We start from the raw sequence: 14,622 nt of genomic DNA on the forward strand, positions 1-14,622 counted from the left end.
CTATTGCCCCCAACAATTTGGGTCCTCATTTTACCCACCTCAGTAGGATGGAAGCAGAGGTGGTATTCAGCAGGTATTCTGACCAGTTCTAGAGAACCGGTAGTGGAAATTTTGAGTAGTTTGGAGAACTGGCAAATCCCACCTCCGACTGGAGATTTTACAGTATCCTTCCCCTGCCATGCCCACCAAGCCATTCCCACCAAGCCATGCCCACAGAACCGGTAGTAAAAAATTTGAATCCCACCACTGGTTGGAAGGCTGAGACAATCTTGAGCCTGGTGAGATTTGAACTGCAACCGGCAATCAGCAGAAGTAGCCTGTAGTCTAATGACCACACAGCCACTTTCCCCAGAGCAAACAGTGCTTTAAGGGCAAGAAAAAAGTGTGTGTGTGTGTGTGTGTGTGTGTGTGTGTGTGTGTGTGAGAGAGAGAGAGAGAGAGAGAGAGAGAGAGAGAGAGAGAGAGAGAGAATATACGTATGATTACAGTAGTCTTTGCCAACCTAATAGCTTCTTATATCGTCTTTCTTCTGTACAGGTAGTCCTCAACTTACAACCATTCAAAGGTACAGTGGTATTGAATAAAGTCAGTGATGATTAGTCCTGCATTTACAAGCATTGCAGCATCCCTATGGTCACATAATCAAAATTTGGGTGCTTGACAACCGGCATGTTTATGTTATCATAGTTTGTGACCTTCCCAGCTGGCTTCTAACAAGTAAAGTCAATGCAGAAAACTAGATTAGCTTAACTACCACATAATTCACTTAACAATTACAATGATTCACTTAACTGTGGCAAAAAAAATTGCAAAATCGGGCATGACTCCCTTAATAACCTAATTAATTTATTAAGTTAGCAGTGGAAATTCTGGTCCCAATTGTGATTATAAGTTGTAGAATACCTGTAGTGTAATTAGTCATGGAGGAGGTGGGAAGACTTCCCTTCATGAATAAATGGGAATAAATGGGAATTAATGGCTTTATTGGTTTGTTTTATTTTACCACAGTTATCTATCTATCTATCTATCTATCTATCTATCTATCTATCTATCTATCTATCTATCTATCTATCTATCTAGATTCACTGCCTTGAGTCATTTGCAAAAATAATAAAGGCAGGGTACAGACAGACAGACAGACAGACAGACAGATAAATGGATAGATGGATGGGTGGATGGATGGATAGATGGATGGGTGGGTAGGTAGGCAGGTAGATGGTTGGATGGATGGATGGATGGATGGATGGATGGATGTACCTTGCCTTTCTTATTTTTACAAATAATCCAACAACAACAACTCTGTGAGGTAAGTTGGGCTGCGAGAGAGTGACTGGACCAAGGTCACCAGTTGGCTTTCATTGTTAAGGAAGGACTTGAACTTACAGTCTCCTGATTGTAGCCTGGTTCCTTAACCATTAAACCAAACTCTTCTTGGTCTCTCCTTCACATGGACCTTCCTTGATTGTTTCTTCCTTGTGAGTAGATATTCCAACGTAACCCTTTTCTATTACAATGATGGTTGTGAGTGTTCTCTTTTAGTTTTAGCAATGAAACAAAGCAACAATTTTGGGGTGTGTGTGTGTGTGTGTGTATTATCCTGTTATGCTCTAGTTATAGATTTATTTATGTATAAGGTTTATGGATGCATATATTCCTGTTGTGGCTCCGAGTCCTGAGTCTGCATTCTTAGAGGAAGAGGATTCGGAAGATGAGGAGGAGGTGGAATTGGGAATGCCTTCCTCCCCAGGACCTTCCTCTTTGGCAATGCCTTCCTCCCTGATTATGCCTCAGGTTTCGGCAGATAACTGAGAGGGACAGCATGAGGCTAATCAGGAGGAGGAGGAGGGCATATCAGAGCAGCCTTTGACAGAGAATCAAGCAGACGAATGCTGGCTTGATGCTAGGCAACGTCGCAGGAAAAAGTGTGAGCTGCAATGCAGGAGGCATGGACGAATCAGAGACTGAGCTGAGTTAGTGACACACCCCACAGGGAATAAAAGTGGGTGTGTTTGCTCTGGGTACTCCGTACGGGACAAAGTGTGAATTTTTCTGTGGAGCTTCGGTGTATCCTGTTTCTGGAAAGCTTTAGTGATTTATGTTTCTGTTATCTTGTTGGACTTGTCAGGCAGCATGTGTGATACTGCCAAGAACATAGCCAGCTCAAAGGAATTAACTCAGTAAATACTGAATCTTCTTGCCTGCTTGTATTTGGTTGAAGTTTGGGCTTCTCATCTATCTTGTGAAGGTGAGACATAGCATATTCTTATTGTAATCCATTTTATATTTATAAGCTGATAATCTCAGATACACATAACAGACGTTAAGTCAGAATTTTCAATCTGGACAAGTACCTTGTGGGAATTTTCAAAGTTGAAAGACAGATGGTTCCTCAAGATTTGTTTGAATTTGTAAAATTTCAAACTGGAGTGAGCAGTATATACACACTGAGTTCACTCGCAGCAATGCCATGTGCATCTGACTCTATCACCTCATCTTTGACTTTGTCACACAGAGCAGCAAAATCTGAGGTGTTCACTCAGCATACCATTGGGATGTAAAGGCACAGAGTTTTGTAGGCACAGAGGTTTTGCAATTCGGATCCTCATGAATACTAATATATAGCTAAAGAGAATTTCTGAGATTACAAAAGCCAAAATATTGTGATTAATAGACATTTTCAGGGAAATGTCATTTTCATATGGATTATACAAGCCTTCAAAATATTAAGTATCACAGACATTGATCTTTAATAAAAAAGATACTTTCTGAAAATGGGGTATACACCCTGATTAGGTGTGATCTTCAAGAAGTATCTATTTCTTGAATTCTTACTGCTTACTTTCAGTTCCCTGTGCATTTGAGTGAAGCCAAAGTTTGTGTTAAATATAAAAACAAAGGGCCAAGGTAGCCAGGGATAAAAGGCTTCACTGGTTAAAACCGGTTCTGATCTTTTTGTTTGGAGGGTGGGCTCACAGGCTTACTTCTTTATTATGGAAAAAAAAGATGTTGCTAATATTCTATGGGAAGCTTCCATCCCCCAAAGAATGAAATATTTTGAGGAATATTTTAAAAAGGCAGAATATTATATTTCCCTAAATGAGAAATGGAGAAGCATGTTTTTTAAGAGGCAGGAAGCAGTCCTAGTCTACCTGCCCCCAAGCAGAAACTGAGGAGGCAGCTTTTAGAAACGTAGAATGGACGTAGAATGGACGTAGCTTCAAATAAATTTTCTTTAGTTTTGGAAGTGTGGCTCGAGGCTCTTGATTTAATTGGAGCAACTGCCGGAACCGTAACATGCAGATTTGGTAATCCATTCAAGACAGGATATTTTCAAACAAAGGCAGAATGATAGGATTGGAAATAGCCTCTCACTCAAGGTCCAAAACAGGATAAAAGCCATTAAGTCACAATAGGAATTGCCCAACATCCTTTCAGAACACAAGCCCCTTTATTGCACCATCCCAGAGCAGTCCAAACTTCACCTGGAAGCTCAGATAATCAACAAACAAAAGATTGACAAATTAGCTCAAACAAACACCTAGGATTTGTATTTCCTCTTTGCCTATAGAGCCAGCTATGACCCCTCCATGACCCCTATACAGCCTCATAGGAATCTGACAACAGCCAATATAATACATGTTCTTGCATAGGAACAGAAAGTTCAAAATACAAGGCCCCGAAGAAGGTATAAAAACCCACCACTCTCAACTCCACTCTGTCAGCTGCCCAGAATCACGTGTACTTGGTGGTTCTGATTCACCAATAAATGGAACTTCTCTTCAATCAGCCTCCAGCCTCCATTTTGTTTCCTGTGCCTTTCTCCCAAGTTTAGACCTGAACCAGATGGATATTTCTTCCCACAGTTCTTTTAGCACTTATCCTTTAATTTTCCCATAGTCTCCTTAAAATGACAGACACTACATCCCCGCTTTTTTCATCTGTGCCACCAAATTTTGGCATGCAGTTCAAGAATATTTGGGGGGGGGGGACGTCAAAGAAGGTTTTCATAACTCATATTATGCTGGACCGCCAGATTATTCATTCTGATAGCAGTGACAGCACTTGTGATAGTAAATAATTTCTTTCTCCTGCTTTGTTTGAACAAAAGAGAGCCATGTTGCTTCAGAAAAGAGGGAATGGCAATTTGCCCAGAGATTAATTTCATTGCATTGTGTATTTTGATGGCTGGGGTTCCTGGATCTCAGGTGAGATATAGGTAAATCTATGCCTACAAGAGCTGCAGTGCTATAAAAGGAATGAACATCCAACTTGCATACCAAGTGGCTATGTGTTTAATTCATTTCATTTACTATCATATAACTATGATCCATGCTTGTTATATTATGAATTTCTGTTGGAAAAAATTGCATAAGGCAAAACACAGATCTCAGCTAACTACACTGTTTGCACATTTTATAGCTAACATGGGCCATAAGGTGATTTCATATGCATATTTCAAAAGCAAGTTCATCTGCTTCAGAAAGCTAGATGCTTTTTAAATATAATTCTTAGCTCCAGTTCTTAAGTTTCTTTCTTTTTACTGAGGACCAGTAAACTATAGAGCTGACAACTATAGCTCTGTTTTTAAGGGACAAAAACAGTTATTCCACATTAATTGATTATGGGATGGGTAAAACTGGATCGATTCAAAGTAAGGGTGTAGTAAATCTTTCCATGCATTCTCCATATACAAAATTGTGCAGGACCCAGGTTTTATGTGTCCAATATACCCTAACCTAGGGGTCCTGGATGAGGAATTCTGGGAGTTAAAGTCCACAAGTTGTAAAGTTATCAAGATTGGAGATCCCTCCTCTATACCCATTGAGTAGAAAGTCTACATAAGAGTGACTCCATGCAATGTTTAGAAAGCCTTCACGTTTGCAAATTCCGATCCCCAAAGGAATAGTTGTCCCCTGTCAGACATTTTGACAAGAACATAAGAAACATATTACTTAGAGATATGCTTTGCACACTTGTCACAATTGGTAACCATTGATGATAGTCCCGTCTTAGTATAATTCACCCATGTAGCCATCCAATTAATGGCAATCAATACCACCTGAGAAAGCAAAATAGTATATTCTATAAAGAAGTGTTTTGATTTGTCTTATATGTTCCACTATGCTTTACTAGTTAGTATAGAAAAAAGTTCTCAGTTGAGTTTGCCTAAAACCATCAATAATATAGATTCCCTTTATTTATTTATTTTGCTTTTGAGTCAGTGTTAATTCCTGGCGACTGCCTTGACAAGTGCCTGCAATTTGCTGGTGATATTTCAGAAGTGGTTTGTCATTGCTTCCTTCCTAGAGCTGTCAGAGAATGACTAGCCCAGGGTCATCCAACTGGCTTTGTGCCTAAGATGAGAGTATTGCTCATGTTCTCTCTATTTCTGGCCTGTTGCTTTAATGACTACCTCAGACTGGCTCTCATTTTAATCCATAACTCCTATTAATTCATTTTAAAAAATAGAGTCCAAATATTATAACTCTCCTTTATATATTAGTTTCCCTAGTTTCTCATATTATTTTGCTCATCTTCTCCTGCCTTTTTCTAGCTGACAATGTTTTTGGAGCAACCACCAGAAACATACAATGTATTCCAATTAGGATAATTATGTACATTTCATTGTAGGATGTATAATATCTTGTTCTTAAAAACACATACAGTGTATTCATAGGTATGGATCAGAGAAATAAATATATACAGGAATGTGCAGAATCTTTGCCCGCTGATTCTTCTCCCTGACATTACATCCAAATCCATGCATTTAACTGAAGTTCTGAAAGAAGCCACCAATGTACTATTGGTAGTCCTTAATCTACAACTGGTCATTTAGTAACTGTTTGAAGGTACAACAGACTTCCCCTCCCACCAAAAAGCTATCTATGAGCAAGATTTGAAGATCTGGTGGCTGCTTCCATGTGGTGATGTGACAACATTTTGGAAACCCAGCAACTGGTCCATATTTATGGCTGTTCGCAATGTCCTCCAATCCTGGGACCACAATTTAGGATATTTTGTTGGAAATTAATATAACTTAATTAATTAAAAAAGATAACAAAGAATTATGCCAACTTTGGTCTGACCTAAGTGTAGTACATAAAATTATTCATTACAATGTTCTACTCATCAATGATTACTTTACTTCAGCTTCAACCCCAACAATAAACAAGCATACGAGAGATACAAACTCAGGGTAAACCACACAAAACACGACTGCAGGAAATATGATAGTGGTCAATGCCTGGAATACTCTGCCTGACTCTGTGGTTTCTTCCACTAACCACAAACACTTTAACCTCAGACTGTCTACTGTTGACCTCACCCCATTCCTAAGAGGTCTGAAAGGGGCCTGCATGAACTGCACCAAGGTGCCTAGCATCCCTTTTAATGTTCCCTTTTATTTGTATCTATTTCATGTATTAATAATCATATTAATACGCGAGAACCTCAGAAAACATATATATATATATATATATATATATATATATACACACACACACACACACACACACACACACATATATGAAAACACACACAGATAGATAGATAGATAGATAGATAGATAGATAGATAGATAGATAGATAGATAGATAGATATAGTAAACAATGAATTCACTAAAGGTCATGGTATTCACTTAATGACTGTTGAAGTATAATAGTAAAAACCCATATAGCCATGTGGTTACTCACTTAACAATGATCATGACTTAATAGCAATAGCACTTAGACTTATATGCCACTTCACAGTGCTTTACAGCCTTCTCTAAGCAGTTTACAGAGTCAGCATATTGCCCCCAACAATCTGGGTCCTCATTTTACCAACCTTAGAAGGATGGAAGGATGAATCAACCTTCAGCCGGTGAGGATTAAACCCCTGGCAGTCAGCAGAATTAGCCTGCAATACTGCATTTCAACACTGCACTATCAAGGCTCAGGACCTTATTAGCAGGCTCAATTACATTTGTAACATCTGTCTATCTGTCTGTCTGTCTGTCTGTCTGTCTGTCTACAGTATCTATCTATCTATCTATCTATCTATCTATCTATCTATCTATCATCTATCTATCTATCTATCTATCTATCTATCTATCTATCTACCTATCATCTGTTTATTTATTTAAAGTTAAAAGAAAGAGTAAGGCTCTATTTGACCCTGTAGAAAACATTTCAGCTGAATTAAACTAAATGGAACCATAATTAAGGTTTCTTGAAGTTTTCACTCAATGTGGTGAAAGAAAATTTTCTGTCAGAAGAAAACAGAATTTCCTGTTGATAGGTTAAGCATATAGTTCTTATACTTATTTAATAATATGGTGCCAAGAATATGTATAAATACCCTCTCTTTCATTGAAGAAACATCTTTTCAACTATCTGCTTCATTCCTGATTTCCTATACCTCAATTATATCCCAAAGGAAGAATGTGACAGAAGCTCACAAACAACCTTTTCAGATGGAAATGTGGAGGCAGGCACAGAAATTCCAAGTGAAGAACAAGAACATAAAAGAAAATAGTGGCACTGTATTATTATTCCATGAATAAAGTCAGTTCAAAAATGCCACCAGCAGAAATTAAAAAGAAATTCTTGCACATCCTAAGAATAATGCAGAAAAGCGGAGAAAGAAGCAGAAGAGAAGAAAGCTTTTGACAAAATGCAAGTCAGTCTTCAGCACAGTGTTAATTAAGCTATAGAAAATTGGGTGACCTCCAGTACTGAAATAAAATTCTAGAGAAGGCAAAATGCCCATGTCTTAAAGGAAAGCCAGAGAAATACAATTACTGCATCACAGCACAGAGGAAATTCCTTTGTAAATGTCTCTTGTGCTTCAATTTTTTCTTTCAGAAAACAGTGAATATGAATTTCAAATAGCTTCTCAGACAATTACTAAAAAGCTTCCTTTTCTTGTATGTTTTACCTGTTGTAGCACTGAATTATACAGGAGGCAAGTCACAGCTTTCTTATGACTTGCCACCCTCCTTTTCCCTAACTCATGTTCCATTTCCAGCACCATCAGTTGGTTGTTCATTGAGATGAAGAGGAGACTTTGTGATTCGTGAAAATAAAGGGTGGAGTGAAAGTCCACACTTTTAGGGAAGGATCCCGCAATCCTTTGCATACAAAGTTGATGCTGTATGTCCCAAAGCCTTAATACCTGTGCAGAGGAAGGAGGGGAGGAAGAGAAATAAATTAGAACTAGAAAGTAAAAACCCAATCCAAAACCTTTTCAACCTTTCATCAAAAAGCCAGACCAAAATGTTCAACCCAAATACTTTGATGATTCATGACATCACTAACTTCCCAGCAATACACAAAGGTTAAAACATGGAATCTCAGGCCAAAAATATTGTATACTATAGATATCTATATCTATCTATAGATAATTTAAGGAAACTTAGCACATGGTTAGTCTTAAGAAGAAAGACTGATAAAGATACAATTTCTCAAGTTTCAGAAAGATCAAGACTTGTTCTCCATTGTCCAAGAGCACAGGGTGCAAAAATCTCTCCCTGACCTAACCATACAGCAACGTACTCCGCACTGAACTCAAAAACATCTAGACAATGGAGAGAAGGACCTGTATATTGACTACCATGCTGACTGTAACAAAAGTAAGTCACACAACCTGCAACTCAGCTTTAACCTTCAACCACAACCCTACCTCAACCAATCCACCATCACCCAAGACTAGGCACACATGCCCCTAACCACTTCAATTCCAACTACTGCTGGCCTTAAATGCAAGCTACTCAATGCAAGAAGCCTTGTGAATAAAATACCTGAATTTCTCCTCTTACTAAATATGGCTAAATTCAACATCATATTTGTCTGTGAAACATGGCTCAGTGCATCTCTCCCTGAATCCATTACCACAGTAAGACACTATCATGTTTACCGATCAGATCGTGAAATTCGTAAAGGAGGTCGTGTTGCTATCTTCTATAAAAAGTCCTTACATTTAAAAAACATCCAAGTTACCCAGGAGCTTGCTCTTCCTGAGACCATCATCTGTGAACTATCCTTAAATATCACATTTCTATTCTTATTATGTTACAGAGCACCTGATTATGACATCGAACATGTAAACAAGCTAAATTCACTACTAACATGGGAAACATCCTGCCCACACACTCTTATCTTTCTTGGTGACTTCAATCTACCTCATATTAACTGGACTCTAAAAAATGTACAACTGAACCCACACATGCAACCTTCTACAATGCTGCTACAAATTTGGGACTGGAACAACTAGTAACCAACAATACTAGACTTAACAACTGCCTCAATCTCATCTTCTGCAATAGTTTGAATTTAATTTATGGAATACAAACTAAAGAACCCTTTTCCAACATTGACTACAATATGATTGACTTTTGTCTCAACATACACCCACACAAAAATAATCACAATGACATAATCCCCAATTATAACTTCAAAAAAGGCAACTATGATCTTATAGACAATGATCTCTCATCCCTTGATTGGCAATCTCTATTCACTGGATGCAATACTGTTGAAGACCATTACAACATATTTTTACTTGAAGTCAAAAGAGTCATCAAACTATATGTACCAACAACTCCCAAAACAAACAAACAAACAAAAAAACAGGTTACCCATAACAATAAGGAAACTTCAATCCAAAAAGAGATCACTCTGGCAGAAAAATAAATCTGGTCACATTGCCAACTTCAAAAGCCGATACAAAAATTTATGCCACCAGATAAAGACTGAATACACCAATTATCACATTAACCAAGAGGAAAACCTTCTGTGCACCAATTCCACCTGTGCTTTTTACAATTTTGTAAACAACTAAAAGACTCAAGGTCCATCCCACACCCGATAGGACCTAATGGTAAAGACTGCAACAATGACACCATTAAAGCCAACATCTTTAACACATTATTTGACTCAGTATTTGTAAACAGCAATGGATCATGCCCAGTATTTCCTAGCCGAACTACAAAAAACTACAATGATCTAATACATATTGATTTTACAGAAGACAATGTTGAAAAAGCACTACGCAATCTAAAACCGCTCTATCCATTGAACCGGACAGAATATGTGCCTACTTCTTTAAAAAGCTATCCACTGCCCTAGCAGAACCTCTAAGCAAAATCTTTGAAAAAATCTTTCAGGACCAGCTCCTTGCCTAGGTCACAAGCCATGGTCATCCCCATCTTCAGAAAGGGAGACCCCAGCCTAGTTGAAAATTACAGACCAATCTCCTTATCCTGAGTCACCTGTAAAGTCATGGATTCAATTATTAACCAATCCATCATCCTTCAATTAGAAACAAACAACCTACTCTACAATAAACAATTTGGTTTCAGAAAAAAACTATCCTGTAATCTGCAACTCTTACACTGCAAAAACATATGGACTACACAACTCGATCAGGGCAAAACAATAGACACAATCTACATTGACTTCTGTAAAGCCTTTGATTCAGTGGTACATGACAAACTACTCCTAAAACTAAAATCTTATGGTATCTCTGGACAACTGAATAACTGGATAGAAGCATTCCTGTCAAACAGACAACAAATGGTCAAAATTGGGAATGTCCTATCAAATTCTGTACCTGTCAATAGTGGTGTCCCCCAAGGCAATGTTCTAGGACCAACTCGTTTCATATTCTACATAAATGACCTCTGTGATCATATTAAGAGCAACTGCGTACTTTTCGCTGATGATGTAAAGCTATTCAACACCACAGACAATACTGCTATCCTTCAAAAAGACCTTGACTATGTATTAGAATGGTCAAACAAATGGCAACTTCAAATCTCAACAAATAAATGCTCTGTCTTACATATTGGCAGAAAAAAATCAGAAAATAAAATACAGGCTGAATAGTCAAGACCTTGTTGATGACCCAAACTCTGTCAAGGACCTTGGAATACTCATCTGAAATGATCTAAGTGCTAGAGCCCACTGTAACTACATAGCCAAAAAGGAATTAAGAATTGTTAACCTAATCCTATGTAGCTTTTTCTCTGGTAATATCACACTACTAACTCGAGCATACAAAACATTTGCTAGACCAATACTCAAATACAACTCATCAGTCTGGAACCCACATTACATATCTGATATTAACACAGTTGAGAAAGTCCAGAAATATTTCACAAGACGAGTTCTCCACTCCTCTACTCGTTGTAGAATACCTTATGCCACCAGACTTGAAATTCTAGACCTAGAAAACCTTGAATTACGCTGTCTTCAATCTGATCGAAGTATGGTATATAAAATCATACATTGCAATGACTTACCTATCAATGAATACTTCAGCTTCAACAATAACAACACAAGAGCATACAATAGATACAAACTCTAGGTTAACTGCACCAAACTTGATTGCAGGAAATAGGACTTCAGCAACAGAGTGGTCAATGTCTGGAATACTCTACCTGACTCTGTGGTTTCTTCCCCAAACCCCAAAAACGTTAACCTTAGACTGTCTACTATTGACTTCACCCCTTTCCTAAGAGGTCTGTAGGGGGCATGCATAAGCACACCAACATGCCTACCATCCCTGTCCTATTGTTTCTTTTATTTTTCTTATATGTACCCATTTCATGTATTCCTAACTATGTATATACTTATACCTATTATCTTGTAAGCGATTGACAAATCAAAATAAATCAAAATAAATAAATAAATTATGATCTTAAGCTACAGTAAAGAAAATACTGGTTGAATGATAGGAAGTTCCCTTTCAATATATCTGTTCAAGAAAAGGCTGGACCGACTTCCTATCAACTCAATGAAAAACTAGCCATCTGTTATCCACTTTGATGTGGATTTCTACCCTGAAGTTATTTTCTAACAGTCCAATTGATAGTATTATCACCCAGCCAGCTATCATTAAAACGTGTCCATGCATGTCATTCTTAGTTTGGCCCAATGATATTTGGAGGTCTCTGGAATAAGCTATACGTTGCTAGCAGAGAAAGGGGAAATTGAATATCAAAGACTCCTAAGTGGTTTCTTCCACCTCTCTGATTCTGAAAAAAATGTCTTGGAGTTGTTCTTATTCCTTGGGAAGTACAAACCAACCCTAGGCTGTTCATCATTGTCATTTTCTTCTCTGAGTTGTCAGATCAAACCTTTCTGGCAAGGAAGCCTTTTTATCTTCTTTTATTCTGCCATTTGTCCTACACAGGATTGTGATGTTTAATTTGGATTCCTGGCAGTCAATAAGAGATTGCTGAAGCAGAGCAGAAGGCTTTGTATGTAAATAGCAAACCATTGCTGATGCCCATTCATCCATCAAAGTGAAACAGATTTATGCTAATGCCTTAAACAACACAAGATTGCTTGTAAAATAATGGCTGAACAACAAAGGGAAGACAATGTTAGCCAACTGTTAAGATACTTATTGAAACATAATAACTTAATATTTTTTTCTTCAGTCTTTCAATCTGAGCACATTCTGCATTCTCTACATCCAGGTTCCAATCTTACATCTTCATGGAAGATATTATTAATGGAAGGAATTAGATTAGAGTTCCAACTTTAGCTTGTGCCTATGGCATTTATCTCTCACTGAATTAACAAAAGTTTTTCAGGGGCACAGTTTATCACTGACTTTGAGCAGTGTTTTTTTAACTTTGGCAGTTTTCAGATATGTGGACTCCAATTCCCAGAATTCCCCAATCAGACTTAATGGTTGGGAAATTTGGGGAATTGGAGTCCATACATTTGTAAACTGCCAAGGCTAAGAAACACTGATCTATGTGACAATAAATGTAAAGGTTCCCCTCACACATGCTGTATGTTCTAGTCATTTCTGGCTCTAGGGGGAGATGCTCATCTCCGCTACTGTTGTGGTTAGCCGGCAGCAGGTGCAGATGGCTGAGGAGAGCGAGGACTCAGATGAGGGGCCAGGACCATTAGGGAATGAGATTGTGGGGGCTGACAGCAGTGATGAGGAGGTTCCCGAGGAGCCTGCGCCAAGTGCACATGCACACAGGATTGCTCAAAGGAAAGAACAATTACAACAGCATGGGCGACTCAGGTGACTCGGGAGTAAGGCTGCAAGGTAATGGCCTCTCCTTCAAGAAGATAAAAGCCAACTGTGAAATTAATCTTCTTTGCAGAAGGCAAAGAAGTTTTGAACTCAGCCTCGTGGATATTACAGTTGGTATTTGAAGACTCTTATAAACTATTTCTCATCTGTTTTTTTTTTTTTTTTGTTAGACTTGAAAAAACTTGGCAAGGCTCTTTCTTGTCGGAGCTAATTAGTTGGAAACAGCCTTTTATCTGTGAAGAAACAGGATTCTTAGCTGAAACTTAAACAGATTATACTGCTGCCTTTGTCTTGTGTTTGCTTTCTTGGAACCAGGTTTGGGTCAGAATAGTTACAAAGCTTAAGAGCCAGCAGTTTCCATCTATTATTCCTTGTCCGGCCTTCAGGTGCCAAATAGCTTGACCCCTTCCTCTTTATGGCAGCCCCTCAAATACTGAAACACTGCTATCATATCTCCCCTGGTCCTTCCTTTCACTAGATTAGCCATGCCCAATTCCTATAAGCACGCTCTTCCTGAACTATAGGACGGTCACTAGAGGTCATCTAGAAGTGTGACCAATGCTATCTTGGTCCCAAACCTTGATCTGAATGTTGACTGAAAAGTATCCAGATAATCCACCTATTCCAGATTGGAGCTACCATGCAATTTCCTTCTCCAAAACCTTCCCCCACCCCCCCAAAGGGAAAGTTGGAAAGCAGATGAAAATTTCATTGAACAGTTAGGGCAAGATGAGACAGTGAACCTCTTTTTCATGAGCTGGCAAAACCACCCCTCTCTCAAAGATGAATTCTCTACTACCAAAAGACAACCATGTGTCCTGGGAGGCCTTAGTCAACAAGAAGGGACATGGGTGCAACTCAACTATTTGTGAAGTTAAGAATCTTTGAATTGAGGAGGGCAACTAATCTTCTTTATTCTTGGATACTTCCTGGATACATCAATGGCTTCTTGGATACCCTGGATGTAGTCTGCTAAATCTCTACTGAGATTTTAAAAAATTCATAGTGTAACCTAAGCTCTGGGACTTCCTGGTAGCCTCTTATCCAGGGAATGACCTTTTTCTACTTCTGCTTATATTTTTTGAGTTCAGCTAAGGTCAGCTAGACTCAGACATCTGTGTGGACTGTGCTATGAAGAAGAGAAGGAAGAATTAGGGCAAATGAATGTATATGTAGAAAAATAGCTTAAGGAAGACTTCTAAATAAGTCTACTATTAATGTTAGTAAGTGGCACAATGAGTTTAGATTTTTATACTGGAGACTTGTATAATATAATGAGCTATGTTTGACAGACTCTTTCAACACTCACCTTATCCTTGGCAAAGCTGAAGAGCAGTTTGCGCTCAGTAATGAACTGGACAGCTATTACGCTGTCTGAATGACCTGTCAGGATTCCAGCAGGTTTTGATGTGACATAAGGATTCCAAAGGCAGACGGAGCAATTAATTCCTGCAGTTGCTGTTCAGAGTCATAAAGTTGAAATACAGTTTTACAAAACGGGTTCCAAGGTGTAACTAATGAGTATTATCAGTGTACAAATATCTGATCCAGAGATTCAAGTGAGCTGTGATTTGATCAAA

At 38.4% G+C, this 14,622-nt stretch overlaps 1 protein-coding gene across 1 annotated transcript in view; it reads right to left on the minus strand.

Annotated features, from left to right (window-relative positions):
- The window catches only part of WDR49 (WD repeat domain 49), a 137,101-nt gene that overhangs the window by 92,992 nt on the left and 29,487 nt on the right, over nt 1-14,622 (minus strand). Inside the window, exons 7-8 of the mRNA XM_087933396.1 lie at nt 14,352-14,500; nt 7,919-8,155 (exon numbers count right to left, since the gene is read on the minus strand). Of these exons, the coding sequence (XP_087789522.1) occupies nt 7,919-8,155; nt 14,352-14,500 (386 nt within the window). The remainder of the gene's footprint in view (nt 1-7,918; nt 8,156-14,351; nt 14,501-14,622) is intronic.

The sequence above is a fragment of the Pseudonaja textilis genome, chromosome 4, assembly GCF_049901715.1.
Source record: "Pseudonaja textilis isolate UNSWEBS1 chromosome 4, rPseTex1.2, whole genome shotgun sequence".
NCBI lineage: Eukaryota > Metazoa > Chordata > Lepidosauria > Squamata > Elapidae > Pseudonaja > Pseudonaja textilis.